Here is a 12672-nt window from a genome sequence, read left to right as displayed (position 1 = left end):
GAGCCACGAGACGAGGACCGGCTTTCGGGTGACGTCATCTGATTCCGCGACCTGGGAGTACATGTCGTCGAGCAGGACGTTCTGGCCATCCTCGGGTAGTTGAGTGATGAACCCTGCCAACTGCTTCAGTAAGTATGGCAATACCTATAAGAAGAGAAACGAGGAATTAAGTCAATAAGCAGAACAGGTTTGAAATGAAGTAGATGAATATCTTGGAGACCAAATAATAATTTTTAAAGAATCCTCGCAAAATCTAATTTTCATGAAATCCTTGTACTTGAAAACAATGCAAGAGACTGCATGTTGCGTATTCACATAAAGATTTTCCTATATTTTTACACATGATTTGCTCATATTATTACACAGAGGCTAGTATCTAATTATCTGAAGCAGACATCTTCCCTTTTTTTTTTATTGTTGTCAGTGCCATAATTTTATCGCAAAGTTCTATTGATGGTGAACGTGATAATTATATGTTGTACATTTTTTTTTTTTTAATTCTAATTCAGCCACAGTTTTTTTCTATAATTTTAGACATAATTTGCCCATATTTTCACACACATGTTTGCTCTTCTGTCTAAACTGCTGCAGCTATTTGGCTTTATGGTAGTATAATTTGCAGGGAGTTAAAAAAAGAAAAACGAAAAGATGTTTGTTTGCCCGCAATGTATTTGCATAGACATAGTAGGGCACTCACAGTTAATCTACCTATTGTGTTGTCTTAGGCTTTGTTTGTGTTTTTGTACCTTTTCTTGGTTTTTTGTGTTTCTATTCTTCAAATTTTGACTCTAAATTTTCTCTCTTTGGTTTTCTAAAATTAAGAACATTTGTTCTTGCGCTATTCTTTGGATTTGTTTCTTGCCCTTTTTGACTCCTGTGATCTTTACGGTGTTGTTTATTTCCTGGATTTGTTGTTTATTTCGTGTGTTGTTTGCTTTCTGGATTTCAATCATTACTACTTTCAACTTTTTCCCCCCTTCCTTTCTGTTCTCTCATTCTTCTCTTCTTTTTACATTGTAAATTTCTTCAAGCATTTGGTCTCCTCTTGCATAATTAATCGAGAGCAGCAAGAAAAATTTTAAAAAAGAAAAAGAGAAGCTTTTGCTTGGAATGTATTTGTTCTTTAAATTTCAGTACTGAACTCCCTAGTCCTTTATTTCCCTAAAGTTCTGCTTGCTTTGGCTTCTTCTGTTCTTTGTGTTTATTTGTTTGTTCACTTTCAATTCCTGATGTTCTTTACAGTTCTCTCCGTCTTTAGATTTTCCGTTCTGTTTTGACTCTCTTTATTTTTCTTTTGTTTTTTGCTGGTTTATCGATATTTTTTTTCTATTTTTCTGTTCTCCTGTCTTTACTATTTGTTTCTTTATTTTTACCATTTCTTTTTTTTCCTGTGTTATTTTCTCCTTAGGGATGACAATCATTGAGATATCTCTAAATGCCCTTCTAAGAGAAATAAGCGAGAACATAGGCATCTCGTTGTCGAGGTATGAATTACTAATCGATCGTGAGGAGAAGCTCACTACGTACATCGATATTGAGATCCCAATTGGTGATACTATTAACAAGGTTGTGCACTATTGGGGCGAGGCATCCTTTTACGTCAAACACTCAGAAGAGGACATTGCACGTGTTGTTACCAACTATTTGAGGGTGCTATGGTTTTTGAAATTAGAAATATGAACTTGAGGGGGAAAATTATCAAAATCTGTACAAACAACTTTCCGACCAGCATGGGTTCTTGAGCAACAAAGACGAAAAAACGAAGTAGGATTACAACATTCTGGAGACTTGCTATTACTCTCTCATGGAGGTGAAAAAATGCTTCGTCTCTGAGAGAGTTGAAATATGTGAAGGTTTTCCGAAATGTTATGACATTGTGATGGGTAGTAGTGTAGACATGGGAAGTGAAGAGCTGCAAGTTGATGAGGATTTCTCTCCTGATGTAGAGTAGACCTGCTGGCTTTTTCCTAATGTTTCTTGCTTTTGTTTTTCTATGTTCTTCTATATTGGCCTAAATGGCACATTTTTAAAAATTTCACGACCTTATTACATGCCCTACCTCGTTGTGTGCAAGCCCACACTATTGTATACATATTTTAGACTATTGTCTTCATTCACTTTATAATGTTTCCATTAAATTTTCACTATTTATCTTCTCCTTACATCAACTTCAAATTCTCTGGTTGTTAAATGATTTTTTTTCTGGTTGCTTGCAAATTTTTTTTCCTTGCATGTTCAAATATTGTTATGCAATATTTCTGAAATTCAGTATGTTGTGATGTGGAGGCTTCAGCTGCCTTTTTTGGAGGTTACATATTCTATGCTGGGGCAAATTTACATTTTCTGCCTCCCTTGATCTTTTGTTTCATTGTAGCCTTCTTACTCTCTCTCTCTCATCCATAATTTTACACAATTTTTCTATAATTTCACCGATGCATTTGTCTTTCCTGATAATTTCATGTATGAAACCCGGAGAAAATGAATATGTTAAACATCATTTTTCCTTCTTTTTTTTTGTTTGCTTCTTCATCTAAACTACTTTACGTAGATTTACACATAATTTGTCCAAAAATTTATGTTGTCAATGATTTTTTTCTATTTTGGAGGTTTGCTGTTTTGTAGGTTTGCTTATTAATCTAGAACTTCTTCCACTGTTTTTTATCCTTTAGCTGGTTTAATTTAATTCATGGTTGGAGGAAAAGGGGAAAAAAAAGGGGAAGTCTATTTGCTTTCAATGTATTTGTATAAAAAGTGTAGAAGTGTTATGGTTAATTTATTTGCTGTGCTTAGGGGGTTTGCTTCGCCACATAGAATCTTTTTTATCATTTTTATCTATTATTTCGTATTTTATTTTCTCCTTTTCTTTCTCCCTGTTTTCCAATGTAAATTTTATTTTCTCCTTTTCTTTCTCCCTGTTTTCCAATGTAATGATGAAAAACTTCTTTCCTTCTCTTACTACTATTCTACCCATGATAACACAGAAAAAAAAGGAATATGTTGTATATTATTTTTTGAAAAGGGTTTCCTTCTCTTACTATTCTACCCATCAAAAGGAGGTAGAAGATGGAAATTGGCCCTACCATAGAATATGCAACCTCCAAAAAAGAAAGCTAAAGAATAGGCGAAAATGTATAGAATTTACCAAAACTTCGGACTGTTTTGATTCAACTACCCGGCCTTTTAAAAGTTTGATTTTGATACCTAACCTTTCAATCTATTTCATATAAGCCATATGATGGCTCATCCAGTGCGAATTTTAGACCTATTACTTATTATTGAAATATAGTTGCATAATATGCTAGTCAGACCCATAAAAGTAAATGATGCATTCAAATGAAATTAGAAGTCACTAAATAGCTCAAATCAAATGAACTAAAAGGTGATGTAGCAAAATCAAAATTTTTAAAAATGAGGTAGTCGGAAATAGGCCATAGTTCGGGTATGTTCCATACATTTTTACCTAAAGAATATAAGGGTGTGTTTGCTTCAAAATGGGACTGGGAATGGACAGGAATGGAAAATGGAATAATAAATCTACCAACTTACTAGGTTCAAATCAGAATCAGAACAGTTGATTCCCATAGATATTGTTGGTTAAGAAAATAGTATTACGTTAAACAAATTTAGATTCACAATTTAAACATACACTAAATTTGATTACAAATTTGTGCTCAAATTTGATTACAAATTTAGAATTTGATTTCAAAATTAGATATTGAATTCACAATGTAAATTCATATTTAAGTTGGAATTCAAAAGTACAATTAATGTTCATTTCGACACTTTTTAACCAAGGAATCGGAATCGAGATAGACGATTCTAATTATAGGAGTTTGTTATGCGGCTTCTTAAAATTTCAAATTTTAAGTTCAAATTGTGAACTAAAATTTAAATATAAATTGTTTTCCAAATTATAAACTTTAGATTTTGGGTTCAAATTAAAATAAAATTTTAAATTTTAGCACAATAATAATGCAAAATTAATTTTTTTTCAAATTTAATTTTAATTTTGAACTATGATTTCAATGTTTAAATTTGAATTTGAATTCAAATTGTAAATTAGTTTTATGCTTTGAATTGCCAACCTAATTTTAATTTTAAAATTATTTTCAAAAGAAATTATATTTTAAATCCGGACTGGTTATTTAAAATTTTGTATTTAAATTTTAACTATTAAGTTTAAATTTTGAATCACTATTGAAAATTTAATTTTATGTTTCGATTTATGAAGTCTAAAAAAATTTATTTTATTATTAAAATTTAAATTTAAATTTTATTTTTAATTTTTTTATGGATAACCAAAATTTATTCCATCTTGAGAAAATAATAAAGACAGGAATCAACTATTCCGATTCCAATTACTAGTCCTTGATGAAACACAAAAGACTAGTTTATTCTAATAGCACTAATACAACTGCTCAGCCAAAATAGTTTTGCCCTTGAGCGAAAGATCATTTTGCTTTCAGTTTCGGTTTCCATCATGGCATCATGGTTAAGCTCACTAACCATCGTAGTCATCCGAACATTTCCTAGCAAGATAAGTTAAGCCGTAAAGGTAGTCTCTTGTAAGAATTAATCCTGAAAAATATTGCACATATATCGCACTTCATTGCTAAAATATTCATTCACTAGTTCATGAAATCAAAGATATTATACTTTATGCAGCTTTTGTTACGGAATTTAGCATGTAAAACATTCCTAGGTGTAATAAGAAGTCATTTTTACAAAGGAAGCATTTAGAATTGGTACCTGTATATCCACGAGAGAGATAAGGCGAAGCAACAAATCCACAACTTTCTTACAGGGTTCTGAGCTGCTTTCCCAAGATTTCCACAAAGTCTCATCTTGACTCATGGCTTTCCTACAAAGGTCGGTAGCTTTTACGACAAGGCAGTGGACACAATAAAATATGGCTGGGCTTCCAGCAGGTAAATGTCGAACTAGAGCTGCAACCCCTGAAGCCAAACCTTCAAAAGGGGTTACCCCTGGATAAGCCTACATATTGGAAAAGGCAACTTTTTTTTAAAAAAAAAAATTGATTATCATACTGCAAATTGAACAGAAAGTGCTGATGTGTATACCTCCAAAGCTCTCCGCATGTAATAGAAAATAAGTTGCTCCTTTAGAGCTAGTTGTTCATCCTGATTAGCAACATTAACAGAAGATAGAAAGGACACCAACACAGAATGTGAAGCTCGAGTTACTTTCTCGTTTGGATGTTGCATATATCTGCAAAGCTTTATTAAGGTGTGCAACTTCCATATCCCAATGAGCAATGACTTTTAATAAAATGGCGTGAAATAAGGCCCTAATTCAATCTACTTCAAAGAAAAATAACAGAACTCGTAAGGATACAAGAACATGATTGAAGCAACTTTATTCGCAAACATAGAAGCCGGAACAAGGCCAATGCATGTCGGGATGACCCGCAGATAAAACAACATGCGTGCCGTCTGTACTTCATCTTTAGACCAATCATATCTCGTTCCATCCAACGTTAACGAGCCTTCAACATTACATTAGAAGTTCAGATGGATTTAAACTACCATAAGACAAAATGCAGGAAACAGCCCTATAAATTTCAAGAATTTTGGACTGCCCTCGTGAAAGTATGAAACCAGCATTCTACCCCACTGACCTATGCGCAAAGTAATGCGTGATGCCTACTGACAAAGAAGACAAAATGATGAAATTTAATAGTTTAGGGAGCTCAAAGGCAAATTTAAAACTCTGATATTGATAGAGGGTTGTTTCCTGCAACTCAGTCATCCCAGCGAATACATGACATTTATAAATGGTAAAGAAATACAGGTAATAGATTTAGAACCTGGTTCTTTTGTCAATTCACGATAAGGCGGCATTGACTCAACAAAGGAACCGCAGGATGCCGTGTTTTCCTGAACGGTTAGAACGGCGCGCCGCACCACATCAGTGTATTCAGGCAGGCGAGCCCGCCTTAAATACTCTATGCAAGAGAAAGCAACTAAGATCCTAACAGCCATCTCCGGCTGGAAGTCATGGGAAGACTTGGGATTCAACTTGTGCTTGGTAACCTCTGCCGCAAAGACTACAACCATGAGAAAGGCAGCCTCCGCTATCTTCTCTAACTCGCCGAGCAACTTGTCCTTCTTTCCCCGCAGCACGAACACAGCTGCGCGAAGATTTGAGTAGAGCACTTGCGAGTATTCCCACATATAATGTTCGACTACAGCCCTAGCATCATCGTCGGCTGACGAGTACTGATTGCAGAAAACACCAGTCACCGCACCCGCCTCTTTGAAAAGAAAGCTAGTCAAATGCTCCTTAACCTGACTACCGACGTGCGAGGTAGGATTTCCATTTGCGTCTCGAAGAGAGATTCGAAGGAGCATCGGAAGAGGAAATACTTCGTGCAGCAGAGCTAAACAGAGACATCTGATCACAAAAGGATTGAAAGTGACCGGACCACATTGAGCTAAGCCTAGCGCGACGCACTGAAGAAGAACGACGCTCTCCGTCGTCGTCCCCTCGGCGTTATAATTACTCCCGATACCTGCGAGAGCTTCCTTCGCTGCGAATCCAATGGATCCTTCGAGTGATTCTCTCAACCGCGGATCGAATTCAATCCTATATTTCGAAGAGGCTAGTCTGAGCGCCCTCAGCGCGCCGCAGCAAGCCATCACCACAGCGAACGGGGCGAAGCGGTTCGCCTCGCACTTCTCCGGCGCCAATTCGCGGCAGAGCGCCTCGACCTTATTCGTAGCCCTAGAATCCAGAAAGCGTAGCACGCACCACTCGACCAGCCTCAAAAGCATGAGTCCGTGCGACAGCGAGGCACGGGCGGCGCCGGCTTCCCAAATGCGGAGGAGGAGGGTGAGGATTTCGACGAAGCGGGCGTCGTCGGCTCGGGAGAGGGCGTAGCCGATGGCGGCGAGGGTTTCGGGGAGGAGATGGGCATGGGAGGCGAGGGCGGGGAGGTGGGAGCGGAGAGCGGAGGCGAAGAGGTCGAGGGAGGCGGCGCGGGAGGGGGCGGGGAGGGAGGGGGAGGCGGAGAGGGCGCCGAGGAGGAGAGGCGAGGGCGAGGGGAGGGGGGAAGGGGGGGGAGAGGGCGCGGCAGAGGGGGGGAGGAGGGAGAGGGTGGAGAGGAGGGGGAGAGGGGAGGATTTGAGAGCCAGAGGAGACGGAGGGAGAGGAGGGAGGGAGGGGGAGGAGAGGAGGGAGGGAGGAGGAGTCGCAGGAGAGTGCGCGTGGGGGTCGGACGATTGGAGGGAGAGGGGCGGCGAGGAGGGAGAGGGTGCGGCAAGCGGGGAGAGAAAGGACTGGAGGGGGAAGGAGAGGGGTCGAGGAGGGCGGACCAGGCACTGGAGGATCGGCGGCTGGGGAGACGGGCTGCTGGGAGGGGGGGGGGGGGCGAGGGGGGGGGGTAAGAGCATGAAGGGGAGGTGGGAACGAAGGGGCATCGGCGTGGAGGTCTGACGAGCGTACGTCTTGGAGGAAGGGGAGCCAGGGGAGTGGGGTTTGTGAGCCGTGGGGTATGACGGATTGCATGACGTTCTTGAGAGAAGAGACGGGGAGGTGGGCTAGAATGGGGCGGTTTTCTATGGATATAACTCAATCAAAGTTCAGTTACGTTGTCTTATGTTGTTTATTTTGACTTAAAAATAAGATTTTATCACTCCTATAATATATTAACTAAATATTAATGCCAAACCGTCCCTAAAGCAAGTCGCAAAGGGATTGGGTGGTTGATACCCGAGACCACAATTCGAATCCTAGTGATTATTCTAGATCTTCTAATAGAAATAACGAACGGATAGCATGCTACTACTCTCAAAAAAAAAAATATATATATATATATATATATATATATATATATATATAAACCCTTACAAGCAAGCAAGTTGGCCCTCCTCTCTATAGTTTCAGACCTATTTATAGGCATTTGCTGAGACCACCACAGGTTGAGATACCACGGCCACTCCCGTACTTCGGCCCACCCTGGCCCAACGATGGAACGCGCGTTTGGCGAGAGTAGGAGGAGGTCAGGGTAGGGGCCGACAACCATCCACGCCCTGTGGAATCTGCAGGGACCACGCGTGCGACAGGGATCTGGCCCAATGTACAGCGGAGGGCGAATGGATCAGAAACCTCAGCAGATCTGGGCCGATCTAGAGGAGGAAAGAGGCGGGGCGGGCGGCACGTGAGCCCGCTAGGTGTGGGCGAATGGATCGGAGAGAGGAGGGGGACAGGCCGTGCAATAAAAGGAGAACGCGACACGTAACCCTATTAGAACTGAACTTTTAATATATTTATAGACTAATTCCCGTATTAGTCTATTCACGTATCATGTTATCCTTAATCTATCCTTAAATTTTTTACACGTAGACCCGTCGTGGGTCCCACCTGTAGTTGTTTCATGTTGAACCCGTCTGGTGCTTTCTATTTCTTTGATCGGTTCTTCATTTATTTTTTTTAAAACAGGTTTAATTTTTTGTACACGTGGACCTATCGTGGGTCCCACCTGTAGTTGTTTCATGTTGAACCCATCTGGTGCTTTCTATTCCTTTGATCGGTTCTTCATTTATTTTTTTTTAAAACAGGTTTAATTTTTTGTACACGTAGACCTATCGTGGGTCCCACATGCAGGGGTTTCATGCTGAACCGGTCTGGTGCTTTCAACTCCTCGGACCGGTTCTTCATTTATTTATTTTTTTTTAAAACAGGTTCTTCATTTTTTTTTTCTTTTAAAATAGGTTCCATTGGTGTGGCTTCTATACACCCTCTCCTGAGTTCCATATATGCATCCCGTTGCCACTTCAATTCTTGCTACCCCCGCCGCTTCGATAGCATCTATTACTCCTTCTGCCGCTTCGATCCTGTCGGTTGCTCCCCCTACTGTCTGAAAAATAGGTTTGGTTCATGCTCGCTCCTTCTTCCTTCGTCGCCTCGATTTTGTTTTGCTGTTGCTTCGATCCCGTCTATTAGTCCCTCTGCCACTTCGACCCTGTCGATTGCTCCCCCCTACTGATGAAAAAATAGGTTTGGTTCATAACCGTTTTCCCTTTCTTCACCGCCTCGCTTTTGTTTCCCCTTTGCGTACGAAGGGTTGTTTCGTGCCATTTTCCTTACCTATCGGAGCCCATATAATGAGCCATCTATCATTTCCCGTAAGAGGACTCGACATCGCTAGCTGCACCTGTGGGTCTGATTCATTAGTCCTTCTCTCTTTAGTGCAGGAAGCGACGGCCGATTGCAGCATTTCTAAGATTGTTACCTGTTAAGTTATTTCTAATGTTTATTCTATTACATCTTCGACTTCTTTTATAGTTTTAATTCTATGTATTTTGTCAGGTTTCTTTGCTTATAGCTGATCTGTTGATTTATTTCGTTGCAATTTTATTTTTTAAAAAATTTTATTTTCGAACAATGTTATTCCATAAATACTCATTACTGATATAACCCGTTAGAATTTCTAGCACCATTCTTTCCTTTTTTAAAGGTATTTTGAATTAAACATATTTAAATGTAGCTATATATATGTTTTACTTTCAATTACTCTTTGAAAATACATGTATAGATTTTTACTTTACATCTTTATGATTTTTACTTTTTTTTCATTGGTTTCGATTCTTCTCATTGTGTATTTTAAAATAAACTACTATTAATACCCATAATCTTACTCCACGTCACATGCTTTACTTAATTCTTTTACCTGGGGGACTAGAAGTAAAAGAATAGAAAACAATGACGAATATGTCCAACATACAAAAGGCTGATTTTGAAAGTGAAGTTGGAGACAAAGGATTTCATTCACTCTGTAGTTTATCCATTATCTAACAACCTCTTTTGTTTAAATCAACCACTTTTAGTGAAGTAACATTGTCCTTTTGTAACCCAAGTAGCCTTTTTTATGATTTTTTAAAAAATTATGAAAAAAATCTATTAGAGTACCTACAAAAGAGAAGATTACGTATAATTTATATCAGAAGAAGAGCGACAGAAAAGAAATGAAAGAAATCAAAAATACAGTAGGAATTTTCCTTTATCTTTCTTCTATATATTCTTCTAGTATATGTTTCTTTTCCTGCATCTATATGCTACATAGGTCATGCGGCTGCTGTTCAACCAACTTTTGCTGGTCTTAATCTTTATATAGTATCACTTCTACTTCCATCTGTTTCATTTATTTTTTATTATGTACTCCAAAATTATTTTAATATTTTTTATTTATTTAAATATTTTCTACGCACATTCAACTAAGTTTTGATTATTTAAATATTAACTTTATGCTTTCAATTATTTTTGTATTAACTTTTTAAAAAAATATATTTATTTAACTATTTTTTTTTGTAATCGGCGATGATGACAAAATGAAACAGTTATAATTAAATATCAAGAAAGTTTTTACATTGCAGAACAACTTGGATGGCAATTGCAGAACAATTGCAACCGTTGAGCTACCCCAAATCATTTTGATCACGTCTATTGCTCTCCAACTAACAAAAAAAAAGGGACATGGTTTGTAATCTTCCTTTGCCGCCTCGATTTTGTTTTCCTATTACTTACAAAGGATTGTTTAATGTCGTTTCCCTTACTTGTCGGAGCCAATATAGTGGGTGCCCATCATTCTCCCCTATTGCCGTGAGCATCTGCTGCTATAAGTTGATTACTAATAATGCTTATAGAATGTCAAAGTTGATATTAATTTTCGATTTTTAATAGTTATAGTAATTGCAACAAAGTTATGCATCTCCGAATACTTTTGTTTCTCTCCTAATTTTTCTTTTACTATTAGTTTCACTTTGTTTTGTTTTCATATAAATTGTAAATATTGTTCTAACTACATAAGTTTACATTTGTATGTTTAGTAGGTTTTATTCTTTACACCCTTATTTTTCTATATTTGGCCTTAATTATTCTCTATTAATCTCTATTAATCCCCATATTATCTATCCACGTGTCATGTTGGCCTTAATTTTGGTAGACGTGGGACCAGTCGTGTGTCCCATCTATCAGTGTTTCATGTTGAATTGGTTCCTCTATTTTTTATTTAATCGGTCTGTTGGGGTTTCCTACTCCTTTAGAACTGGTACTCTCTTTTCATCCATGGACTGGTTCTTCATTTCTTTTTTTTTGATCCGGTTCTTCATTCCATGAACCGGCTCAGTTCCATTGGTGTGGCTTCTATCGTACGACATCCTCTCTGGAGTTCCATTGCGGCGTCTTCAGATACTTTTGTTATTTTTTGTGCTGTTTAATGTTTATTAAATTTAATTCTTTTAAATGTCTCTTCGTTTGCTTAATTTCTGCTTAATATTATCCTTATAACTTACATATATTTGTGGTCTTTTTACCACTATGAGTATAATATTTTCTACAATTATTTAATTTTGGTGGCAAACCAACAGTTTTGGTAGAAGGGTCCTTTTTTTTTCTGCTATCGTTGCTGTGGCACATTCAACTATTTATGTGTGTGTGTGTTTCGACTATCTTCATCTGTTTTCGTCTTCTTTTAGTATCACTTCTTCTTCCATCTGTTTCAGCTGTTTTTTATTGTGTACTTCAAAATTGTTTTAATGTCTCCCATTTATTTAAATATTTTCTATGCACATTCAACTAATGTCTTATTTTAATATTAATTTTGTGCCTTCAGTTATTTTTGAATTAGTTATTTTAAAAAATATATTTATTTTACTTTTTTTTATGTAATTGGCGATAATGACAGAATGAATCACTTATAATTAAATATCAACAAAGTCAAATATTGTGGAATGACTTGGATGGCAATTGCAGAACAATTGCAACCGTTGAGCTACTCCAAGTCACTTCGATCCCCATCTATTGCTATCTCCGCCGCTTCGATCACGTCTATTGCTCTACCTGACCAAAAAAAAGGATTTGGTTCACAATCGCTCATGTTTCCTTCACAGCCTCGATTTTGCTTCCCTGTGGCTTACAAAGGATTGTTTAATGCCATTTCTCTCACCTGTCAGATCCTATGACATTCGACGTCCTTTAAACTGACGATAGTGTTGTCGACTTCGCTTCTTGATCTGTTCACAACAGAATACTTGACAGTGTCATAACTTCGCAATGCTACAGCATCGTCAATTTACATATCTTCTAAAAGTCCCCCCAAGGATGTCAAGGCCGAGCCAACCAAATCAACACGTAACAGGCTCCCCCACTAAAGCCATTGACGCCCTCGTAAATACTCAACCACTTCATCAGAACTTCGATGTTCGTAGTCAATACCAATTCTCCTAGACCAGAGCCACCCACGGCCTTAGCATCCCATGCCACGTTGATTTGCCAACAACCAATTTGTTGAGTGATGCTTCTAAACACTTCATGCACACATTTTTGTCCCTTCGAGTTAGAACCCCTCGACCTCGGGACCTTCCATGCATAGCACTAACTCCTTCGCAAAACCAGAATTCTGAACTTATACTCCATCAAATACCAAGATTGTACGGACACTCCTCCGCAATTTGGTCGTCTCCATCGGAGCCACTGGACTTTAACATCCATGCCGCGCGGACTTAACCTAATTTTATCGAGTCCGGTAGCCAATCTTGTTGGATTTATAATTAATTTTGTTAGTTTTTATTGTTAACTTCATATCCTACTCTCAGGGATGTAATATGATGAATGTTTAATTTGTATTCTCTTTAAAAAAAAAATAATTGTTAA

General features: G+C 38.1%; 1 protein-coding gene across 1 annotated transcript in view; it reads right to left on the bottom strand.

Moving 5' to 3' along the window:
* Window positions 1-7001, bottom strand: part of LOC109713050 — a 7362-nt gene extending 361 nt beyond the window's left edge. Inside the window, exons 1-5 of the mRNA XM_020237002.1 lie at window positions 5828-7001; window positions 5356-5506; window positions 5082-5229; window positions 4750-4995; window positions 1-144 (exon numbers count right to left, since the gene is read on the bottom strand). The exon at window positions 1-144 is cut by the window's left edge and continues 361 nt beyond it. Coding sequence (XP_020092591.1) covers window positions 1-144; window positions 4750-4995; window positions 5082-5229; window positions 5356-5506; window positions 5828-6794 — 1656 coding nt within the window. The 5' untranslated portion in view covers window positions 6795-7001. The remainder of the gene's footprint in view (window positions 145-4749; window positions 4996-5081; window positions 5230-5355; window positions 5507-5827) is intronic.

The sequence above is a fragment of the Ananas comosus genome, linkage group 7 (assembly GCF_001540865.1).
Source record: "Ananas comosus cultivar F153 linkage group 7, ASM154086v1, whole genome shotgun sequence".
NCBI classification, from domain to species: domain Eukaryota; kingdom Viridiplantae; phylum Streptophyta; class Magnoliopsida; order Poales; family Bromeliaceae; genus Ananas; species Ananas comosus.
This window is presented reverse-complemented; position numbering and strand designations above follow the sequence as displayed.